This window comes from Anser brachyrhynchus (assembly GCF_964034855.1).
Source record: "Anser brachyrhynchus genome assembly, chromosome: 4".
NCBI lineage: Eukaryota > Metazoa > Chordata > Aves > Anseriformes > Anatidae > Anser > Anser brachyrhynchus.
Window position 1 is genome coordinate 51,882,780 of NC_137698.1, and position 24,895 is coordinate 51,907,674.

The following is a 24,895-nucleotide window of genomic DNA, read 5'->3' on the forward strand; positions in this document are numbered from 1 at the left end:
AATTTTTCTTCCAAAATGGTTTTGATATACTGGAAAGAGAAATTTTAAAATGAAAGATGAATTCAAGTTTATGTTGAAGTAAATCAAGTAAAGCTACTAGGTTCTGTAGATTCTGATCTCTTTTTTTATTGTTATTTTTAAATGTATTTAACTGTACTTTGTGACAGTAAATGTGGTTGCTGGTCTGTTCCCTGTACTGCTGAAGCAGTAAGTTTGATTGCTGTAGGGGGAACGTGGTGCTTATGATGGCTTCTCCATAGGCTGCTACTTGTCCTGGTAAGGCAAGTTTTTGTCAGTAGTTAACCACCCAGTACAATGTGAATCTCTTGATTCTTCTTTTTTGATTTCTTTTTGTAATATTTTGAGTAAAAAAGGATTATGAAGTGTAACCTCAATATTTGGCTCCGTTTATGAACATTGGTGGTAGTTAACAATGACCATTTGCACAGTTGGAATATATTGAATTGAATGAAATGAAATGAATTGAATGAAATGCCAAGAAAGTTGTGTGTAGTAAAATCTGCTGTGTGAAGAAAAGAGAACTACTGAAAGGGATTTTTGTTGTTGTTGTTCAGGAGGCCAATCAACACAGGTAGACTGGAAGGAGACAGCTAGGCTATAAGGTTATCCCAACCAGTCAAGCAGTGTACCACCTGAAGCTGCAAAATGCCCCATTAGGTGACAGTTCTCAAGGTGACGAACTTCAGTTGCAGTTCTCTGTTTGGTGTGGGGGAAGATAGAGGAGGTTGTGTTGAGCTGGTCCCTTTTGCCAAACGGGGCTTTGCTCCCAGTGGTGCAGCATTGCCACTTTCTCATCTGTCCCCTGTGGTACTTGTGGTACTCATCCCTTCGGTGAGCGGTTTTGAGTAATTACATCAGCAGCAAATTTCTTGGGAAGGTGGAGAGTTTTTCTTTGGTTTAAATAACAAACCATCTCCAGGAAAAGGCAGGTGGACACGAGGGCTGCTGTAAAAGAAGGGCCAGGACCAGCGGGTGTCTCAGCTCAGCTGCGTCGCAGAGCCTTGCTCTCACGTGTATTGCACAGAAGCCTCCTTTCAGTTTGCTCATTTTATTTCTTCATGACTGTGTGATTTTTTTTTTTTTGGTTGGCATAGCTTTCACTCTTGCTGAACACCTATGAGTGTATTTTTTCCCTTTTTTGCATTATCTGTTTGATGCCCGCAGTTGATATTCTAATACTTGCAAGGAAATTTGGTGTGGATTGGATGTAAGGGCCTGGAGACTTGTTAGAGAAGTGTATGCAACCAGATCTTCAGAAGTTCTAAGGAAATGAAAATTTAAAATGTTTTGGGCCTTACTTTGAACTTCTCTGCACATTAACATGGAATTATGACTTTTTTTTTTGAAGATTATGTCGTGTGTGGTTCTTCATATTGGTTTTTAAATAAGATGCCTGCATTGTAGTAAGTACAATATGTGTTGGGAGATGCATTATTTATTTCCGTCAGGCATAGATATGCTAGAATGAGCTTTCCTTTAGGGCATTCTTTCTATTAAAGCAATATCCCCTTTGCTAAACCCATAACTCAACTAGATTTTGTAATGATTCAGATTGCAGAAGAGAATGCTATTGAAAGGAAAAAGTGCCCCAAATGCAAACCCCTCTGTCAGCTACTGTTGCTAGAATAAACTGCGTGCTCTGCATGGACTTCAGGAAAGCTCCAGCTAAACCGGCCGCAGCAACCCATGTCAAATACCCCATTTCTGCTGACTTTTTTTTTTTTTTTAAACTCTAGCTCTGGTGCTTTTGTATTTAAAGGGGGAAGGTTCAAACACTAGAGGTTTAATAGCATTTAAGAGATCACTGACAAAAGAAAGAGTATTTGTTTAGAAAAGTGGTTGACATCTTCAGAACTCTATAGAGCAAAACTGTTGTGTTTACTATATTATATCCAGTTGCTATGTAGTTGCAGTTTTCCCCCGTATAGAAAAAATATTCCTCCTTGTTTTTCAAGAAAGAATAATGATGCTAGTCAAAGGGAGCTTTTAAATTCTGTTAGGTACGGTGCAAAATAAAGGGCAAATTTAAACTTAAAGAGGAACAGGCCATTCTAAATCAAAACAGCAACCCATAACCTAAAGGATACAGGACCATGCTGCTGTAATTATAAATGGTTTGAACTCTGATGTAACCAGTTGCCTGTGTTAATGTCATAAGCAAAGCTTCACTTTACTAGGTTCTGTCAGAAACTACTTGGGGGGGGAAATTACAGGGGAGTTTACCGAAATAAGCTTTGGTTAACAAGCTGGCAGGCTGCAATAACTTAGAAGAAAATGTTAAGGTATAGATTTGCATAGTTTCAGTGACTATTAATATTAGAATATTAATTTATTGAAATATTAAGGTATAGAAATAAATTAATTTTATATCATTGACTTTGTATTGATAAATCTTATTAGATTAATCCAAGAGTTATGGACCAGTCAAGAAGTATTTTAAATATGGTGATGGTCAGAAAGCTAAAATATTTGTAAATGGAAAATGTTTCAGTACAGTTATACAATTAGGAGCTTTAAGACCCTTTAATTATTTACATCAGACTTTATCCACTTAGCGCATCAAGTCTATAGTTAAAAACAAACAAGAAGAGCAATGTATGGACAATATTTTACTCAATTCAGAATAAATACTGAATAAATAATGCTTTAAAGTAGTAGTAGAAAACAACAGGCGTACAGTAATAAGTCCCCACTCTTTACCTTTTTCTCATCCTTTTAAGAATGATGGATTTGAAAATCCCAAGTGGAGAAGGGGTACTTTTTTCAGATTTATGTAGCCTCTGATATATTCATCGTTCAAAAGGGATTTGGATGATGCCCTCAGTGATAAGGTTTAACTTTTGGTTAACCCTGAAGTGGTTAGGCAGCTGGACTGGATGGTCTTTGTAGGTCCCTTCCAACTGAACTCTTCTGAAGTGTATTCAGGAGTAGACTGCTAGGAGGCTTTGCTTTGTTTTGATGTTTCTTGTTTTATTTTGTTTGGTTTTTAAAGAAAAAGCAACCACTTCAAGCTTCTAAAATAAAATTTTTCATTAAGAACAGCAATATTTATAGGTTTCTTGCTTCAAGAATGAGTTTGAGTTCTAGAAGTAGTTTAGTGCTCAAAGAGATCTTAGGAAAGCACAGCACGGGAAGTATAAATGACTCCTGGTTCTGCCCCTCTGACACAGCTGCCATGTGATTTGGGGATATTTTCAACGATACTTTTAAAGCATCCTTTGTAGCCCAATGCTACAGAACAGAGTGCTGGTCTAGAAAGATGTATTAGTGTCTTAAACTCCTGCAAATCAATACTAACTAATTAATGGATATTGGAAAGAAATGTAACATTCACCATACTATCAAAGGAGTGTAAGTAACCTCATGAATTGGTGATTTTCTTCCTTTTACTTCTCTTATTCATCATCCCTACTTGCATCCTGTGTTTGTGCTGCTTAGCTAGAACTTAGCAGAGTTCCTGCTCTGAAGGACTTGTTTGTGAGGGTGCTGGTGTCTCTGCATTGTTGTTCAGTATCAGCTCAGCTGGTCTTAATGCAGAACTGCCGTTAGGTTTAGAAAATTGAGTGTCCGACATCTCAGTGGAAACCTGTCTCCTTTCTCTCCCTAGCATCTTGTTTGTGCCAGCTGTCAGCAGGACATAGAAGTCGGGCCAGATAGCACCAGATTTTTACTGTTCTTTCAGCTACAAATGAGGTCTTGTCCTGGAAAAAAAGACAGGCTGGCAACTGACACTTCATTTTTATGACAGCAAAGCAAAGAAAGGAGGAAGTTAGCCCAGTTGTACTGAGATTTGTCTGAGAAGTTCAAAGTTTTTTGGATAGCTGTTCAAGACAAAAACCTGTGATTGGGAGGTATTAAGGTAGGATCTTGCATTGTTCTCTTTGCAGCAGTGTTCTTATCTTTGAACCTCTCTCTCTTCAGAAATGAACAGGATAGGAAAAGAAAGTTTGGAGGAGTCCAAGACCTAGAAATTCCCTAGCAGAAGTGCATGGGTGAGGAAGACAAAAAAAAAAAAAAAGACTCCAAACTCTTTCTTTTTTTTCCTCATCTTAAACAGTTGTAAATTAAACAGTGAAAAAACAACATGAAATGTGCTCCAACCTGAAAGTATTCCTTCGCAGGAAAGAAAACAAAGTGTATCCCCAATTCTGAAAAAAAATACTTTAAGCAAGGCAATATGAGCAAAACCAGGTTTCACAAATATGGTGAAGAGTGACCAAAAGGAAAGAGATTTCACTGTTAGTAGTTTCACTAGCATATGTAGTACTGTTCAAAGGATTGTTAAAACATGTATATATAGACACATTTAACGTTTGTGCCTATCTTTTATGGTGATGTTACACCTGAGGGGGATACTAAACTAGAGTGCTCCTCTTAGAGAGGACAAGGGCAACAAGAAGACAAGTTGTCTAGTCCAGTAGGGGAGAGGACAGCGAAGGAGGGTGCTGACATTGCTTCTGTATTTTTGGTAGCAAGCTTGTAGAATTTCACCTTCTAAAATGTAGCTTATGATGTGAAATATGCCACTGAGCATAAAAACGTTTTGAAGAGTATCAAACTGAAGCTGAATCTCAGTGAAATTGAATCTCACTGTACCAAACTGGTGTGTTCCTGGAGTATACATACTGGGCTTTGGTACAGATGACGCAAGTTTTCAGAACAAAAGAGCATGCACTGCTTATTCTGAAGATCTGACGTGAGAAAGTAATGCTTCCTCAGTTGATTTCAATGGAGATACCATTTTACTAGATCTATTATTGCACTTTTTTAGTTTCTTATCTCTTCTGTACTTCCTGACTTCTGTTAAGACCACATATGTGGTGCCAAGAAAAATGGTATCAAGCCCTTCAGAATAATTTGGTTTTGGTTTATATTTGCAGTTTTAAGGTTATTCAGACTGACTGCCAATAAATCACCATCAGTATTGAATAGTTTAAGCTCTTATGGGGCAAGATAGAGAACAACAAAGGTGCTGAAGAGCCAGTGTGCTCTCTTGCCTGCTATTCAGGATTTTCTCTGTTGTAATCCTCAGGCGTCCAAGTCCGCGGTTCCTCGCTGGATGGGAGCGCTCTCGGGGAGCTGCAGGCCCGAGTTAACCCAACGAGTTAACGGGGCCGTGTTGTGCGTGCTTTGTGGTGTTTGTGTCTGGTGGGAGTGGGCCGGGATCGTTTTAACCTTTAGATGTGTTGGTCTGCCTTGTCAGCTCCAAGGTGCTGCGAACCCGTTGGCATAATGGGGCCTAGTAAAGCACTGCAAGTTCTCACAAGCATCCACAGTTAGAAACACAAGTATTTCTCTTAAGTTTCCTCTGTTTCTCTGCCCTGTGCTTCTTATTAAACACAAATGCTTCAGCAGGGTATTGATAACAGATTTCTGGAGATTCTCCCCTCCTAATGTTTCTGTGGCTGTGGCATAGCGCTGTGTACGCTACATTACTGATCAGATGCCTTCCTTTTTCTCTTTGGTGAAGGAAGAAAACTGTAATCTCTGTCTGTCGTGGATCTAGGGAACTTCCAGTCAGCTCATCAGTGAAGTGAGTTTTTATTGCATGATCAAAGCACCTTGGTATTTTATGGTGCTATCAATATGTGACCATAAAAACTTCAAGGCAGTGCCAGTGGGGAAAAAGATGAGTGATGAGCTCTGGACGTGAAACTCCAGTTTCTAGGTCACTGGCTTGCAGTGTAACTCAAGAGAGGCCAAGGCTTGTTATCGTTCCACAGCTTGTGTTTGGTCTCATTCCAGGTGCGGGCATCAGAGCGCGCTCTGTTTGCAGCTCATGGCTGGCCTCGAGGCCCGAATCCTAAGCCCTAGATCCATGGTCACTGCTGCAGTGCAGGCAGCAGTGCTGGCAGCTGCTGTGAGGCTTGTTTTTCTTCCTTTTGCTTGCCATCCTCCCCAAAGTCGTTCTTGATGTGTTCATAAAATCTGTATCTTACTACTTTAGAATGATTAATGAAGTGACGTGTGTTCTTAAAATGCATACCGATTTTCCTTAACTTGTATATACTCAAGAGGTCGAGGTCCAAAACGTTGACCAGAGAACCTGAGGTTTCCAGGGTTGAGTGGGAACACACAAAAACAGTTTTGGTGCTAGTGTATAACTGAGCAAGAATGAAGCAAGTATTACCCCGCCTTCAAAATAATGTTGCCAGTATATTTATATATTCCAATACAGGAGATGGTGACATTGGCTGGTGACCTGTGCTAATTCTGGATGGTAACCTACCTGACATTTTTTCCTTCTTGTAGCAGTAGTAAGGAGAATTACAGACTGTTCAGCCATATTTGTGATGTCCTCCGCTGGGAAATTTTGCTTTCTGTTCCTGAAGAGGGCTGCACGTTGGAGAATTTGTAAAGCAGAGCCTTAATAGTTACGTATTTTTCTTGTGGTATATTTCTTTTTTTCTTTTTATATTTGTGGTAAACTGTGTAGTCTTCTAAATATCACCCAACTACTGCTGCTGTCATTAATGGCCAAACCATAGTTGGTGTTGGTGCGTATGGTTAGGTGCTTGGTTATTCTTCAAGCCTCAAAACCTCACAGTATTCAGTACGAAAGATTCAGAACTGAGTTTACCTGTGTCTGTTTTGCTGATAGATTGTGTATGTTTTTTATGGTTTTTGCGTGTTCCTACAAAAATATGAATACTACTACTTTTACCAGAAAGTAGTGTAGGAAGTATTGTTATAACGTCATATAAACCATATAGCAGATGTAAATGCGAGACCTTATGAGAGGGGAAGGTGATGATATTTAAAATAAAAAAGGAATTTTCCCTCACTCCCTGTCTCACAAGCCCCAGAAAGCGTGTCCAAGAAGCCTACGGGTCAGCCAGGCACCAGGACGGGGGTGTTCACGGCACACGGCCAGCACTAAGGCACCACGATGCTTGTGTCCAGCTCTTAGGTCCAGGATCCATTGCCATGACGTGGCGGGTAAGGATGCCAGATGCCACATTGGCTTCACATTTCCTGGATGGTTCTTAGGTTATCAACCACGTACAGATTTTGGACGTGTGTTTTTGGAGCTGACAGCGATCAGTGTCTCCATCCCGACCCTCCTACATGATTCATTAGGAGTCATCGCGGTTCTTTGTCTCCAGGTCTGGGTGTGTTGTGTAACTGCAGGTAGATGTGCCAGGGTCTCCGCGACCTGCTAACCTGGGTGCTGACAGCACAGGCTTCTCTGAGAGCCCCTTTTTCCCCTTCTGTGTGCTCCTCTGGTGCTTCCACGCCATCCGTTCATACCAAACCGAGCCTCTCGGTTGTAGTTCTCTGCAACCAAGTACTTGGATGCTTTTTTACAGTTCATAATCATGTATTGAAACCAGAAGGAAGTTCTTATTTTTGAGAAGACAAACTACTTTATGAAGGAAGTTAGAATGGGATAAAACATTGTAAGTGCAAGTTGAAGAAGCTAGGAGAAAAAAGCTTTTCTCTTTTTCCTTGTAATTCCAACGCAGTACAGCTCAGATGTTTTGAACGACCACTTTGGCTGTGAATTTGGTGTTCCATGGACAAGCACATGATCACCTATTTTTGTTTCAGATGCGACTAGCCTCCTCCCCTCGACCTGACAAAGAAGCTGTTAGCTTTGCAAGCTTGGTGCGTGTACAGTGGCTAAGAATAGCACTGCATGGCACTTGGTATTGTCTTCTTACAGAGGTCCAGCTCCAGCACTGGGTGCATCTGCACGCTGCGTGAGAATTTTTGGCTCGTCGTACGCCGTGCCCTTGCACTGTTACTTTCTCTGAAGACTCAAAACCCTGAAGACCATTGTCTGTTTTCCTAACAAGTTGCACAACTTCAGATTCTTGCTGATTCAGTTTATTTTTATTTACAGTTAGCATAGATAAATTTCTTTAGAAGATCTGGTAAGAAATGTGTCTCGTGCTTACTGCTGTAAAAATACTGTCAACTAGGGCTCCGTGTGAGCTCAGTGCTGCCTTATGCTGTTATGCAAACTCTTCTAAAGTGCAGAGCAACCTCAAAACACAGTTGCTAATCATAGAAACAAAACAAATTTGTGTAAGTATCCCAGTGAACAGTCCCGAATCTTCTAGATACTTGCTAGTTCTCATATTCATCATTTTTTTTCCCCAAGAAAAACTGAAAATAGACATCCCAGACCTTCACTGGCTCAGCCGTTGACATTGTTCTTGTCCTACAGAGTTCAGTGAATGAAAGAACTTGGCTCAGAAGAGTACATTTGGTAAACAGAAAAACACAAAAGACTACAGCTAATTTAGAAACAGAGACATTACAACAATCTTGAGATCTTCGTGTGCCATCAGAAGGAAATGCAAGCTCTAGCTTAAAATAGCCACCCTCGCCTATGTGCTAACTCTTTGGTTGTACTGGAAACTGAAACCCAGCCAGTGTAGAGTTTTCAGAAGAGCTGATCAGCTCGCTGCAGGGCAGAAAATGTATTTATTTAGGGAGTGTGTTCAGAATATGGTGTTCTTTTTTTTTTTTTTTTTTTTACAATTAAAGTTAGGCAGTTGACAGGGTATGGAAAAAGTGTTTGTTTGTTTTTCCTTCTCAACAAACTTAGAAGAATATATGCTTTTGAAAATGTTGTATCCTTTTTTCTCCTTGGCATCTTTGTGTTAAATTTGGCAGGTTGAGTTAGTCTTCGCTGGTTTATTTCCCCTATCAGCTCATATGTTCCTATGGAGGATTGCGAGGCAAAACTGACAGAATCTGAACAGAAATCTGTTGTTCTTTCCTGAAACGGATATTTAATGCATGGGACCTGCTCTAACCCCGGTTGGTGTATGCTTGAGCATGTTCCAGGGCTCAAATGCATTTGTTTGTTCATTTTTTTTTAAATTTCATTTTTCTTGTTTAACCTTGCGTAGCTGATGTTTTGCACTTTAATTTTCAAACCATATCACAATATCAGAAATACTATTAAAATGTTTCTGGGTGCTTCACTAGGCACTTACTAAAAAGATGGGGGAGTGCCCAGTCAGGGCTAATGTAATATTTCAAGCTTTAACTTGTTGGAGTAGTTTTCATCTGAAATATTAATATGTTTATATGGAGCATATTAGAAGAAACTCATTTGGTTCCCTTATAGATTTTTAAACAACTTTTAATGATACACAATTTGAAGTTATTGACGGCTTTACAACTGATGCTCCAGAGTGTTTTTTTCTAAAATATCTTTTTACAGCAAAGCTGCCAATATTCATTACTTTTTGCATTAACTCAGGAAAGGTATCAGTTTGACACTAATGAGGATAATTGAGGATAATGAGCATAATGAGGAAAAAAAGTTTGTTCTTCTTTCTACAGGGAGCTGGAATTGTCCTCACAAGGAAGGAGCAAGGAGGGGGAGGGAGGGGGATTTTAAACAAACAACCTTGCGTTGTGCAGGGCCAGAAAACTCCTTGCAAAAGCTGCTGGCTTCTGACATTCTGTTTTGAACTAGGACCAAACATAAATTTGTCGAGCATTTTGTTGTTTTGTCTTTCAGTACAATGGATCAATGGTTTTTTTTTAATACCCACTTGCAGCTTGTGTTGGTAGTGTTTTTGTTGTTAAATACCTTCAATCCTTCAAAGGGAGGGTGGGGAGTTCTGTTTTTCCAGAGAAATGTGAATTAGGTAAGTGAACAAAGGCATTTAAGTTTCTTTTTCTGCTTGCTGGTTAGCACAGCATGCCTAGGATCACTTTGACCTTGGTATTTGAGGATTTTTTTCTATGTGTATCTATTAGTGTTTTAAAAGGAAACAAAACCTCATCAGAGAAGATATGTATGCATTGATAAATGTTAGAATTAAGTTGTCTGTGGAAGCATGTATCAGTGTGTTCCTTCAGTGCTATGTTCAGACCTTGATTTTATTTTTTAGGTACTACTGCTTAAAGCTTGAGATTTAGGATTTAGTTCACGCTTCCCTTCATATTAATGTAATGAGCATATCATAAAAATAAAGTAGTTATTTAGAGTAAGTTCAATCTCATAATTGCTGTGGAAATATGCATTTCCTTAACCTGAAGAACAGTGTATATGAAAATCTGGAATAGGCACTTGTAAATATAATTCTCTTTCTACTGTCCCGGCCTGTTACCTTTGCCTCCTTTATGCTTTTTTCTGTGGTGCTCAAAAGTGCAACCTGTAACTTGTGAGAGGAACCTGGGAGAAACCAAACCACGGCTGGGAAGCTTAAATTCACTCTGTAGGAATCTGGATTATATATATAATGTATAGGATTATACACATACATTTTAGGTTGAAATGGATGTCTTGTTTTTGGCAGTGAGCCTTGGGATGGTACCAAATTTATCTTCATCATCAGCGAAAGTTCTGACTCCTAGTGTTTATAGAGAAAAATATGATGGCATGAATCCTTGGAATCGGTGCCCTGTAGCTAGCTAGATACCTGAGCTGAGCTCCTTCCAGTTGTCCTTTTGACTCCAGAAATTAGAACAGAGGGATTAAGGAAACATCTGCAGGGCTTTTGCAGGCTGCAGCCTCTCTGCCATTAAGTGACTGCACAGTGCTGTCTAAAAGCATGATAACCATGACTGGTATGGCCACGAGCCCGAGCTAATAGTTCCCTTTGAAAGCTAGGGAATACAGCTGGCCCCCACTTAGTGTGGTGGCTTGGTTTGTGGTTTCCTACTGGCAGGTGGATCAGAAGAACCAACGGAACAAGTCAAAGTTGCACCATTCCATGTTTAAAAGAAAGCTGTAATCAATACTGTAAACCTATTGCAGTAATTATTTTAAATAAGAAATATCCAACAGATACTGCTCTTTGCAATTAGTAGTATGGTAAGCACTTCAGCAATTTAATCGCCCTGGAGTAGAATAGCTTCTTTGTTTGCATTCTTACTGAAGGTGTGACTTACACTGCAAAAGTCCAATATTAAGATACAGGAACAAGTTAAGAAACAGCCTTAAGGTTTTTTGTTCTTACACTTTTACTGTTCTGAGGGAATACCGAATTTGTAAGTAAGCAGAACTTGCTCAGTTACATACGGTTGGTTTGATATTTTGAAGGAAACTGAGGTGTCAGGATATGTATCTCTGTTACTTGACAGCGCGGCGCTGGTACTTCGCTGGTGCTGTGCACAGGGTTTTGACAGTCGGTTGTGTTGAGATAAGAAGTCTGCTGTGAAAGAAGGCCCTAGGTAACAGATGTGCACTTGGTGGGGTGTCTTGTCTCTGAGAAGTGTGTAACTTGATACAGAAGCGTTCTCCAGCAAGAATTCACGTGTTAAAATTAACTTGCATTATTACATGTGCAGCTTTAGATCTAGTTGAAAGCTACAGTTGTATAAAACTTCAGGACAGTGAATGTGTTTCTGAAAATTACCACTGGGAATTTAACGTGACAGCACTGATCCTTTACATTCCTGCCACTATGCTACTTCCGTGGAAGGCGGATTATGTTCCAGACTAGGTGCAGGTGAAAGAGACAAGACTAACTTGTGCTTTATATTCTTTTAAGCTCATCCTGCCTGAGAACAGCTTTCTGTGACTGAAGCAAAACGTGTTAAATATATTAGCAGTTTTGAAGCATGCTGTGAAATAATTTTGATGCCTTTCCTAAGTGAAGATTTCTTGAAATTCTAAATTGTTTTTTCATTAATTAAAATGGTTTATCTGAAGAGGCTTTCTGTTCTGGCAGTTGTTTCAGGGAAGGAATTATATAAACTGAAGTTTTAATGGTCTGACATCTTAATGCTCAGGATTTCCTGATGTCATGCTGTAATCAAGAATGACTGGGCAGGACTTGAGACAATTTAGTTCAAATCAATTTCCTTTTCCCCCTGCTAAATCTTTGTGCTTTGTCATGTTGTTTTCAAATTGCGTGTGTATGGTTTGGTCTTTTGGCACCTTATGCTATCCAACTTACTCAGGAATTTCGTCTTTTTTTCCTAACTGTAGTCTGCATATATGGTCCACCATAAAAGGTTCTGTAAAGCGATTGACACAGTGAGTTGTAATTCTTCTTGCATGTACTCGTAACAATCTCAGCCAGTATTTCTTATCTGGGTTCTAGTTCTTGTGAGGTTGAAATTTTTTTAAAATATAAGTATGTAAAATTGGTCTGACATACATTCTAGTGATATTTTCTGGTTTTCTTTGTTTGATTTTCAATTTCTTCTTTGCCAAGGTAGCTACATGTGTCATAGGTGGCACATTCTCCCCTGCTATCTCATACCGACTAGGTGAGAATTATGTAGCACAGGAGATGGGGTGAGCTACAGCTTTGAGACTGCAGCTTGTAACAGCCTCGCAGGTCTGATGTTCTCAGCAGACGGAGTGAGCGTTTGAAAGCCCAGCAGCCACTGCTAGTCCTTTCCTGATGGCTGCCCTAGAGGTCCTGACGCTTTTCGGAATGGCAGATCTGACCGCCTTTTCAGCCATGATACTTTGTAAGAAAAGAATCTGTGTTTTCTGCCTTCCAGAGGTATAAAATATCTGCACCTCTGATTCAGATGCTTCTATGTGATATGCATGGCTCTTCTTCCTGTTGAACCACAATCCCATAGAGAAGCGGCTTCTCTATTTACAGTATAAGGTTAACATGCATTACTCTGCTATGAGTTTTTAAGGGTTGTGGTGCTTTTTTTTTTTGACCTGAAGAAGAGCTTCTCTCTGGGCTAAACACTTAATCTTGTATTTTGCAATTCAGTAGTACTCCTTTCTCCACATATGAGAGAAGTTTAGAAAGGTTGTGATGGGTTGCTGCTTCTCATCTACGTATAAAAGTAGGAGGAATGACGAGTGCAGTCCTTGTTAAGAAGTGGCAAAGTCAGTAGGAATTACTTGCAGAAATTCCTGGTCCAGTTTCTCTCTTCTCAAGTACCTGAATTTAGGCAAACGAAGTACTTATGAATATTTTTCTGAATTTTATCTTTTAATTTATTTCATCTTCCCTTGTTTTGGAGTTTGGGGGAAGAAATAGCTATTTCATTTTAAGACTTCTCAAAATAAGTTGGGGGTGAGACTGCAAGATACAAAGTCCAGTACAGGAATCAGAACATTTGCTGGTTAGAATTTGCTCAGTCATTAAAGCAAGTAGGTGAGAAGGATTTCTTGTTTTCTTCAGAACACTTCCCCAAAGAGCGCCTGCAGATTAGTACAGAAAAGGCAGAAAGCTGCTGTGGGGCAGAGAATATAGCAACAACTCTCCAGAAGATGTTGGTGGGGAGGAGTGTAGAAGGAGTACAGGGACCTTACCTTCCATGACCTGTGCATGTTCAACACACAGGAGGCTGACTTAAGGCATCTCAGACCATTACCATAGGTATGGAAAGAATAAGGGGAGATTTTTTCTTCTAAACCTAAATTGATTTTTATAAAGAAAAACTTTGAAGTAGTATTTCTGTTTCTCTTTTCCTTTTTCCCTCAGTAGAGACTGTTTTTTTAGATTTCTAGAAAGCATTATGCCAAGTGAAAGATCAAAAAGTTACAAATTCTGAATTAAAGTCTCAGAGGTTTTAACAGTGGTAGAGAAAAAGACTGCTGAATCTGTGGAAGAACAAAACTACTTTGTAAGAACTCGAAATGTAAAGATCAGCAGCACGACTGTATCTGCAAAGGGAGTGTAATCTGGCCCAGATACCTGGAAAGCTAGGTACTGCCAACCTAAGATTTTGTGCCTTAGAACTTGTGCCGTGTCCCTGTGTTGGCCTGGGATAATATTTGTATTGCAGCTTACCAGCAGAGATTGTCTGTATTTTGGGAAAGCTAAGATTAAATTTCTTGCATCTGTTTTCAGAGACTTTGAAAGCAGAAAACAAGCTTCATGTGAGTACCTGTAACTAGGCATTGACATCTCTTCTAGCTGAGTCAACTTTCCATAAAGCAAGGACATCCTTATTTGTTGGGAGTAGAAAAATTATTTGTACAGTGAAACTTCGGAAGATTGCTGTGAGGTTTTTGTTTTGTCTTCTTTGAATCCACTTGAAAGCTCAGCTGTCATGATACCAGTTTCCACAATACGCTCAGGAACTTTCTCTATTCCTTCCCAGGGCATCCATTGCATTTTAGCCATATGCTTGGTTAGCAACTGACAGAAATAAATGCATCTTCCATTGATTGATGCAATATTCGTTTATGTTTCTTTATTCCCTACCCTGTCTAGGATGTATTTATATCCTTAGATTAATTGTCAATAAGGAAATATTTTTACTGCAGAAGTAAAAATGCAAGTTCTGATTTGGAAGCGGAGGGGAAGTTATCCATATATATACAACTTCCTCTTGCTGAAGGATTTGACTTGGCTTTACAAACATTGCACCGAACCATACAGCTGAACTAAGCCAGTTCCATTTATAACTGGAAGTGATTAAAATAAATATATATGTATATTTTACAAGTCAGCAATTTTTCTTTCCTTTTGCCGTAGTCTGTTAGCGCAGTTACAATCTGTTGGCACAAGTAACGTTTGCTGGTAAATGAGTGCTGGTGAAATAAATGGGAACATCTGGAAAAACGCAGGATAGTGCAGAAGTGACCGCCATCTCCGCCAAGAGCCAGCCTGAGCCCCGTGGGTCACTACGGCGAGCCCAGTGCCACTTGCACTGTAGCTGGGCAGCAGCTGGCATCTCCGTGCTGGCATTTCCCACCCTTGACAGACGCAGAGGCTTTCTGTTGCAGTCTCTGACCTGAGCTGACTCCAGCACTTTGGGGATGCTGGCGAGCTAAGGAGCCGCCCGGAGCCAACGAATTTGGTGGCGCTGGCTGTGCCTGGGGGCAGCTGGGGCTCAGTGCAGCGAGAGCTCATAGGGCAACAAATCCAACCTGCAAACAGGCTCCGTGCAGCACTGCTGCCAGTGCGTGGTTTAGACAGCAACCGGGGAAGTTCCTCTGGCAGTTCTGGAGCTGACATGCTTCTGCAACCCAGGTAAACCGACTGGATGGATGGATAGCAGCTGCATCCTCCCGTCACTGCTCTGAAGGCAAGTCTAAGTGATTTAAGTGAACATGACTGAAAAACAGATCACTTAAGGTATGCTCCAGATATTTTAATCACTGCTATTTTATAGCCCCCCACAAATAAAAAGATTTTTTTTCCCTTTCGTTTACTCTGTTCTGAAATAACACCTCCATTGGAGATGTACTCCATTTCTTTTGTTCTGAAATTTTTGTTAGATTGTTTTTAGAATTGTTCTTTCTTTGTATATGATCCCTAGGCTGGAGGCCAAGATTTGGAAAGTGCATCTGTTATGAGGGAAGTAGATGTTAAACTTTGTAGTCTTCATTAAAAAGTTCACCATTTCATTCAAACCACAAAGAATATTCATGGAAATGAGATTTTTTTCACTTCTATGAGTAAGGAGACTTTGGAAACAATAGAAACCTGATGGTATATAGGAATTGGAGAATTGCAAAACAATGATGAGGTTAAGGCTTTTGAATAAGCTATCTGCTCTGGAAAACAGACCACTAGCTGGGACATAGCAAACCTAGGTTTAACTTTTTGGCTCTGCTCATAGTATGTTGGTGATTACTGGGCATGTTAGATCATGTCTTCTGAGCATCAGTCTCCTTATTAGGAAAAAAATGGTTTCTCCAGTAAAACAAGTGAAGATTTTTTGCAGTAAAGCATACTAACAATTATTACAGGTAAGTTTCCATGTATATTAATATCACTTCCGTGAGGTAGGATAAAATAGTCTGGATGTTTATCAGAGCAGGAGACAAAGAGCTTAATTAAAATTCTGTTAAGTAACTACACAGATAATATTTTCAGTCTTTTGAATTTTCTCATTGTCAGTTGCATTTTCAAACTATCTTCTGCAGCAACTATCACAGGAAGCCCAAAGTAGCAGTGATACTATCTGTGCCGCAAAAATAATAATAAAGAAGATGAATCGTTAAATGTAAGCCATATAAAATGATTTACTACCTTAGCAATGAGCTTAAATATAGCAACTAAGGATGTAATCTGCTTGATGAAAATGATGGAGTCCTTCTCAAAAGTGTGTTCGGTATCCTTGTTTTATAGTTGGTTTCCTTACTTAAAATAAATAATAATAATTCTAGATTTACTTTCAGGTATCTGGAAGAGGGCAGATATCTTGCGGAAGTTCTGCTTCAGTTTGACCATTCCAGCTTCCTGAGAAACAATAGCAACTAAATTAGAGCGAATTTCAGTTAAAATACATGAATAACTTGTTGAAAGTAGATATGAAGGGCCAACACTTGGCTAAGTGTTAAGTACTACCAAGACATATACAAAAGCTGCAAATCCTCATTTCCTATCAGCCACAGAGTACGAGGCACTCAGAGGCTGTCGTGGGCTGACTTGCATTTGACACCTTTGGTACCTGCTCGGTGTGTTTGAATCCCGAGTAACCTCCTCGGTGCCAGTGGGATGCTATTTATGTCCTCAGCCATGAGGATGTGTTCAATGTGTTTGGGCTATACGGAGAGAGAAGCAGGATGATAAAAATACCATGCTTTAATATTGACTTGGGTATTAAGTAAACTTTTAGAGGTCTGGACTCTTGTGTTTACCATGAAACGGTTTTGTTTCTAATTTAACATCCATCAGCGTGTGTTGCCTTTTGACCTAGGCGTACGTTGTCCGCCTAATTATCTTTTGTATTGTTTTACTGTTCCTTGAAACTATCCAAACAATTTGGTGTGGCCCTAGCAACCAAACAATACCGTAACAGAGATTTCCTACAGCTCGACAGGGGCGCTTGCTTCCAGATTCCCACGTAGCACCAGCTCCCATCGGAACAAACAAGCAGGATATTGTTTCAAGTGAATAGCGTCCAGTGTTTTATGAAAGTCGTTTTTTGGGTTTGGACTGTTGTGAGTGGTATGGTTTTTAGTTCCAGATTTCGTCTGAAATTCTGGAGGCTTCCATAATTTTCAGCTTCAAAACACTGTTTGAAACTTACATTTTCTCAGGCAGCTAAGAGTAGGGAATGGATTATGCTTTAGTGGCAGAGAATAGCAGAAAGAATTTATTTAATCCTGTCCTATAATGAGATTTCTCCATTCATTATGCTGTTTAAAATCCACATAGACCCCTTTTCACAATGTTATCAATTGCAAGTTCGTGACTAAATGAATCCCACTGAACATAATTATACCAGATATAATGTTGTTTGACCTAGTTAAGAAATCTGATAATAGATTTTGGCTTTCCTTTAAAGAACTACCGTGTATATATCCTTTTATTAAACACGGACGAGCTCCCTCCCCCTTTTCCCTCCTATGTGTTTTTTTCCTGTTTGTGTTAAACTAATGTACTGGTTTTACATAGCAGTTAAAACCACAGCCCTTGTCAAATGCAGGGTAGGAATCATTAAGAGTCTTCAGCAAGTTTGCAGATGAAAGTAGTAAATCCTAGCCTTTTGTCCAGCTGTTTGAATATGCTGGCATTTTAGCAAATCTAAGATATTTGTAATCTGCTCATGGCAGTGTTTACAACTGCTGCAGTTTGACTTTTTTTTTTCTTTTTCCTTTTTCTTCTTTTTTTTTTCTTTTTCTTTTTTGTGGGCTGGGGTGGGGTGAGGAGGTTCGTTACCAACTGAAGCACTGGTGTGTGTGTGTGAACACCGCAGTGACATGTCAAGCAAGGTGCTGTCACAAACAGACGTGTGTCCGTGTGGTGAACAAATTGGAGAAGTGATTGTGTCTAAATTAACCTGGGAAAAAAATAATATTTATGCTGCTTTTTTCCCATGTCTGTTCTTTGCACAGATGCACATGGTGCTTGTTTGCACAGGAGGGTGGCAGAGGGCAGGAAATAGTTGGCTGAGGGGGTTTGCATCCTCTGACAATCGTGCTGCTCGCCCCATCAAAGGGGGCTGCATGCTTCTACAGCCGAGGAGCAGGGTCTGTGGGGATCCGAGGGTGCTGTGCTACAGCCTGGCTTCATGGCCGTGCCAACTGCAATCTCTGCACTGGTTCTGGAAGCTGGACTGGTTGCTTCTTTATAGGGTTAGGTTTCTGTCTGGTTTTCTCATTTTGAGTGGATTTCCTGTGCTGTCACACGAGCAGCGCTGCAGGTGTGAGAGAGGCGGCCCGGGGCTTTGTCTGCCTTCCGCCTGCTTTTAGGTCGACGTAAACAGCCTTAGAAGCTCATCCCTGGCAAGAGAAGCCGATTGTAGCTTTGAAACTTAATGTGTTAAAGCTAATAGCATAAAACATTAGAGACATGGACACACTGGAAGGAGTCCAGCAGAGTGCCAGCGAGGTGCAGGAGGGCCTGGAGCACCCCTCCTGCGAGGGGAGGCTGCGAGCTGGAGGCGGGGAGGCTCAGGGGGATCTCACCGTGTTGTTCTGTGACAAGTGAAGAGAGCAGTTTGAGGATGATCAGTTCTCAATGTTTTCCTGATTCTTTAATGACAAGGGCTTTTTAAGGCCATCTTTTAAAAACTGAAGACAAAAATGTTTTGTGTCAACACACTGTTCCAGCTTGCCTATTTAAAGGCAAAGTCAGATTTCATTCAGGGGTTAAGGAGTACCTTGCTCCTGCTCAGTATCCATGTAGAGACACGAGAGCCGGTGAAGTTGCAGCTTCTTGCTGCTGAGGAGCATGGGCAGGGCCGGAGCGATGGCCTGTGCTGCTGGCCCTCCGTCCTGGTCCCCGGGTGGTTGTGGCACGCTGCGCTCAGTACGGCCAGGAGGAGCCGAGGCAGCTGCTTCGGTAACGTCCTTCTGCCCAGACGGGGCCAGCGGGGCTCGAAGGAGGAGTCAAACTGCTCCCGTGCCTTGTCAGTCTGTTAGCTTCAATATGTGATTTAAAACAAGAGAGCCCCAAACCTCACTGTTGAGTAGAACAAAGCTTCAGATTTCTATAAACGCTCATATTTAGGATAGAAGGAACTATTCCTAATAGTTCCTAATATTCTATTGGGATAGAAAGGTGTAGTGTCTGTTAGGTGCCTTATTATGTACCTTAGTACCTGAAGTCATTAGTTGTTTGTCTTTACAAACTAGGTACTTGGTGTGTGTGGTGTTTTTGTTGTTGTTTTTTTTGTTGTTGTTGGTTTTTGTTCATCTCTAGACACATATGAAAGGCGAGTTCAAAATCTCCGTGTTGCAACATTTTTCTGTTTTGTAAAGCTCAGGAACTTGGTGTTTGTGTTTGCTACCTGCTGTGGCCAGGGAGGATGTATTCCTTCTTTTCCCCTTTTCTCTCCTCAAACCTTTGTGCTCTCATTCTTGACCCGTAACGGATCTCTTTCATTTCCTTTGTTGCCTTTGGAAGCATCAGGGTTTGAGAATGACAGAAGCATGCGTTCTGGAGGATGCATGCAGTAATTGTATTGAAACAAAATGTGTGTGTGTTTTGTTTTGTTTTGTTTTCTTCAAGTGCCCAACATGTTTATGCCCTGTGCTGAGGGATAAGCGAATCATCAGATCTGGGATAAGAAAGACTTTTTTCTTTGAAGTCGGATGTTCTGGGTTGTTGTCTTTCTTTGTACTGTGCACTTTGGTTTCTTCCCTAAAGCCTTTGTGTACCTTGCTGTAGGAAATTTCCACGGTGGGGATCTGGAACACGGCAGGATCTCCAAACTCTCATTGCCTGCATTGTGTGCCACTTGCTTTTCAGTGTCTTCTAGGACCTCTGCTCCCAAGATCAAAGAGTTGATTAAAGCATTACAGGGCGTTCAGAAGCACTTTGTGGCACATGGCATGCATGCATGTGTGCAGAGCGTGAACTGGGTCGTTCTGGTGTGTCACCTAAGGTGGCCCTGATTACTGGCAGCTTGGCTGCGTGACCTTGGTAATTCCTTCCTGTCTCTAAGAGGGCATACGGCAACTTGCATGCAGGAAATAATACGTCTTACTCAAACTATACTGCTTATCTTTTCTTAACAATGGTGATTTGATCAAGCAGCAGGTTTGTGCAAGAAATACTTAGGGGAAAAACACAGGTCATGTACTAACAAGCTTAAGCAAAGAAATCTTCCTTTTTCATTACAGACTGAGGTAGTTATGACCATTCCTGTGTTTTCACTCGTGCTGAATTGTTGATAACTTCTGTATTGCATTTGAGAAATGGATACTTTCTATGGAAGTTGAGGATATCTGCATTATGTAAAACATAACCTTCTGGAGTGACAGAAGAAATTTGGAACGGATTGCAGGCAAACTTGGGAAGGTTCTTAGTGAAGGACCAAAAGGCTTCGTTTTTATGGTAACCAGTATTCTCATGAAAGAGATGAAGAATGAGAAAATGTTGAATGAAAGCTGTGCATAATATTTAGCTAATAGGAATTGCACATTTACAAATGAACAAATGAAACAATTGAAAATCTTGAATATTAATCAAAATTGGCCAAGTGCATCTTGACACATTTTAACCACAAAAAGTCTAGCAAGGCTTACATGAGCAAATCGCAGTACGTGATACAATAAAATAGACTAAGCCCTCTATACAATCATCATAGGAAAAGAAAATCTTAGTATCAATAGGAAAGAATTCTTGATATCAATTACTAATGTCATTTAAAAAAAAAAACACTACAGACATGGAACATACTAGAGAAACATCAGACTTTCTGGGTAGATCTGTGGCATCATTAGAGATACCAATAAGTATTTTGATTTATTGCGTGCAAGACAAAAATTGTGATTATTTACTCTAATTGTCATGAATGTGTTAAACACAAAAGTGAGTTGTGATATCTAATTTTTGATACTGCATTCACGTTGAGTGTTAGCTGTAATAATATAGAAATACTTTTGAGTGCTTAGGAAAAATAAAACTGGATAAATGTTATGCAAACATAGCATATTGGCAATTTCAGTATAGGAGTGAAAGCTCTAACTGTTGAAAAGAGACTAGTATATCCAGTGCTATACTGTGTATATTGATCAATTAATTAATGTTTCTGATAAGGAGAAAGTCTTCCAGGTTTGTCACTAGAGTGTGGAGAAAATAGTGAGTATGACATGTCTAGAAGGAGCTTATATTCTTTTTAGGAGAAAATCAGCTCAGTGACAAAAAGTGCCAAGAGATACTTCTTTTGAAGATATGTGGAGACCAAGCAGAACTTTGAACTTAACAGATGGTTTATAAAAATCAAGTCAAGCAGATGTGTCTCTCAATATAGAGAGATAGCTCTTTAAATTGAACCTTTTTGACTTTTAATCATACTTGAACTAAAGAGTCCGGACATTAAAGGCTCTAAACTTTATCATGACCATCATCCAGTTGTGTTCAGAATGGGGCTGTTCACACATCTTAAGACAATTTTGCATTTTATCAGTAACAGAAAGAATTTACATTGTGCTCCCTTATGCAACTTCGGAGTGGAATTCCCTATCTAAAGCAAAGTAAAAATTGAAAAAGGCTTGTTGGATGTTATAACTAGTTATTTCCTCCTTCTGGGTTACAGTATTTACTGTGTGAATATGTGTATGTGGTGGATGGGAAAAAAAACAGTGACAGTGTTTAGAAGCTCTGATTTATAGCTTTTTTTTTTCTTCTTTTTTTCCTATAGCCTCCACGCCACCCAGCAGAGTAAATAAACGCAGAGTTTCTCCAAGTGTTGTTTCCACCTGGGAAAAGAGAGGCATCATCATGTCTAACATTACTATTGATCCAGATGTCAAACCTGGCGAGTATGTCATCAAAAGCCTCTTTGCTGAATTTGCTGTTCAAGCTGAAAAGAAAATTGAAGTTGTAATGGCTGAACCTTTGGTGAGTCCTTTTTTTCCGTAGTATCCCTTGAAATGGTCCTGGTTTTCTTTTTTCTGAAACAAGCTAATATATTATGGCCAATATATATATGGCTACTGAAAAAAACATCGGCAGATATTGTTGACTTTTCTAAGGGATTACTTCAACAATAAATAGGCCTCTGCAAACAGGGTTGCTGCCTGGATTATGTTTTATTGACTTCCTTCAAAACTGTTTTAAGTGGTTACTGGAAACAAGGCCTCTTAATATTCCAAAGTTCTGTAAAATTACAAAAGGAAATAGTGACAACAAAACAAATGTTCCTACGTTAATACTATGAAGCATGTTTCCTGTTGATATTTCTTTGAAATAATAATTTTTTTAAAGTATAATTTCAAGGAAAGATGTGTTTGGTGTGTTTTGCCAAGTCATGTTAGCAGTGACACCAACACTTTGAAGAATGTAGTAGCCAGTAACTATCACAGATTAGGTAAAATTCCGTTCGTAATGCAGACAGCATGCTCTTGAAATAAATGATTTATTTTTAAACTGGAAACTTCATGCAAATGTGATCTTCAGTTTGAGCTTGAGCTATGATTCAGTGATTCAGTATTAGTATCCCTTTAAGGAGTTTTTTTTTTTTAATATACACAAGTAGTTTGCAGTCCTAAAGTTAAATGGAAAACATAAAGGCACCCATTAGTCTTAAAAAGTAATTATTTTACAAAATCACTAATTTACTGGATACAATCGCAAAAATTTTAAATTTAAAATGTTAATAACCTTTTAACTTTTTGTACCTGCAATTATTAAACATTTCCACAGCATAAACATGTTTTGAATGTTTTCCTTAATTGTTTTTGTGGACTTCCCTCTCTCACAAAACGTAAGTGGGCTGTGCTCATGACCCTGCTATGCCAGAGGCATGGTATCAAGATCATACGATGCTACAGGCACACTGTCAAGTAAACCTTTGTTCTAGGTGCCTATTTCCTACAAGTAGCTTTGAATAGCTATAAAAGTGTATCTGTCCTATGCTCCCCTGCCTTATTTCCTACATACTGCTTGAATTTTTTAATGCAACAGATGCACACCTTAGTTACCATTCGCTGTAATCACCTCGCCATCCTGTGCTCTGAAGATGAGATAATCATGTAAAATCAGTAAATGATTACAACGAATGAAATGTACAGCAATACAGCTTGCTGTATGCAGGTTGAATTAAGTGTACTGGTGGTGGTCCAAATTCAGATGTTGCTCCTCGCAACTGTTGTGCTTTAGCAAATTCCTAAAAGGATTTATTCATTCCTTCGCTTGTTTGTAGTTGTTTCAGGCAAGCAGTTTTCACCACGCAGAACCATGCTGAGCAGGCAGCAACCTGCAGCTCGTGGAGTGCTTGTGGCAGTGACAGGGCTCACGTGTAGGGGGTCACTGCAGTGAGATGGATTTCTCGGCAATTGCTGGTCCATGGGGCAGTGTCCAGGTTTCTGTTCTTGGGTTTGGAAAGGCATATGCTCAAATGCGTAGGTCTCCTTCTCATGAGAGCTCCTGTTTCCATCCCCTGCATGCTTGGTCCTCTCACAATCTCTTCTTCTTACTGGTGTTCTGTCCCTAATTTATACCTGCTAGCTTTTGAGTAGGGGTGCTTCTTTATACACAGTTCTTCAAATCATCTGAAGGTAGAATATCATGTGTAGGACAGACTTTCTGCTATCAGAATGGATAAGTCATTATCCATGTTGTTCAGCCAGGAATACTTCCTGCAATGTGCATTTCATTTTTATTTGTATGCAGATTCAGTTATTTTATTTGAAGGCAGTTTACTTTTTTATTAGTAACTTGCACATATGCAGGGAACTGTAATCTCTGCATTATTATCTCATGGACAAAACTGGTTAAGGACACAAAATAGATTTGGCATGCAGTGAATTTTGGGTGTTGAAATCTTAAAATTTGTCAAAGGCAAAAGGTAAAAAATAATTTGAAATGATAACTAAAAAATCAACTACATTGAAAGGCCTCTGCAACAGTTGCTTGCAGAAGTGTTTATTATTGTGAGTGATCCTATTAAAGTAAAAGGTGAGTGTGAGTGCTTGGACCCCAGTTTTGAAACTTCATGAAAGATGTTATGAGGCAGCCCAAAAGTACAGAAAAAGGGGTCTAAACATGTTTTGTGGTGTCACTGATCGAATCATCTTCCACTACAAACGTAATACATTCAAGGCTGAAGAAAAGGAAACATTTCTTTATACACACCTGCTTACGTATACATTGTGCATAAATATGTATGTGTATGTGTATCAGGCAAGCCTACAATTTAAACATGACTCTACTGTTTCCTTATAGACATTAAAATGATATAAGCATTCAGGAGGGTCTGATTAGAAAGCACGGAAGTATTTGCAGGAAAACAGGCATGAAAATGGTCAGGGGTGAAGACCTCTCACCATGAAGAACTGAGAGGAGAGATGTGGGGGGGCGATGCTGGCAGTGGAAAAGCCATTAACTCCACTGAAAGGAGCCTGAACAACATTTTACCATTCATTCTTTCATTAAACATAGCAGGGAGTATACCATTTGGTCAAAATGACGTAGACTGTAACACCTTTATAACTCGGTTGGGCTGAAGAGCATTTTTCCTGTAGACGCAGGTTGTTTGGAGTTAAATCTCTGAACTTAAATATTGATGGCAAGATAAATGTAATAGTCACTTGTGAAAGTCTTTAAAGGTTCTGCCTGGGTTCATTTGCTAAGTTTTTACATTTATTAAAATATGCTTTAATGCAGTCAGGTGTAAATTTCCATACATAGCCAACATTCTTGAATTTATATTGGTAGGAAGGAAGGACTGCAGAAAACCAGCAATTTAAAAGAGGTGCTAGAAGCTGTGGAAAAGTTAAACAATGTGAGCCTGTATAATGCAAAGAGGTGGAAGGGAATGCTTGAAGGTGTCTGAATGAAAGGAAGTGCTGAAGTGGTTTTATTTTTGTATGTATTATTTGAGATAAATACTGCATATTCTGTTCTAGTGTTTGACATTTAAATAAAATGATGAGAGTCAGAAGGGGCAATGGAAAGGTACTGACTTGAGAGTGGAGAAAAGGTTTTAAAGGAAGAAAGCCCCTTACAGGAAGAAAGCCCCTTGTTGTTGTAGTTTGATTTGATTTTGTCAGACGACATGGCTGCAAATAATTAAGTTTATACAGAGAATATATGTGTGTGTGTGCATATATAGTGTTATATAAATGTTT

At 39.6% G+C, this 24,895-nt stretch overlaps 1 protein-coding gene across 13 annotated transcripts in view; it reads left to right on the plus strand.

The window, feature by feature from the left end:
- Positions 1 to 24,895, plus strand: part of FRYL (FRY like transcription coactivator) — a 171,636-nt gene that overhangs the window by 50,746 nt on the left and 95,995 nt on the right. For all 13 annotated transcript variants that reach the window (XM_080589906.1, XM_080589917.1, XM_080589907.1 and 10 more), the window contains one exon: positions 21,466 to 21,665. In XM_080589906.1, coding sequence (XP_080446032.1) covers positions 21,466 to 21,665 — 200 coding nt within the window. The remainder of the gene's footprint in view (positions 1 to 21,465; positions 21,666 to 24,895) is intronic.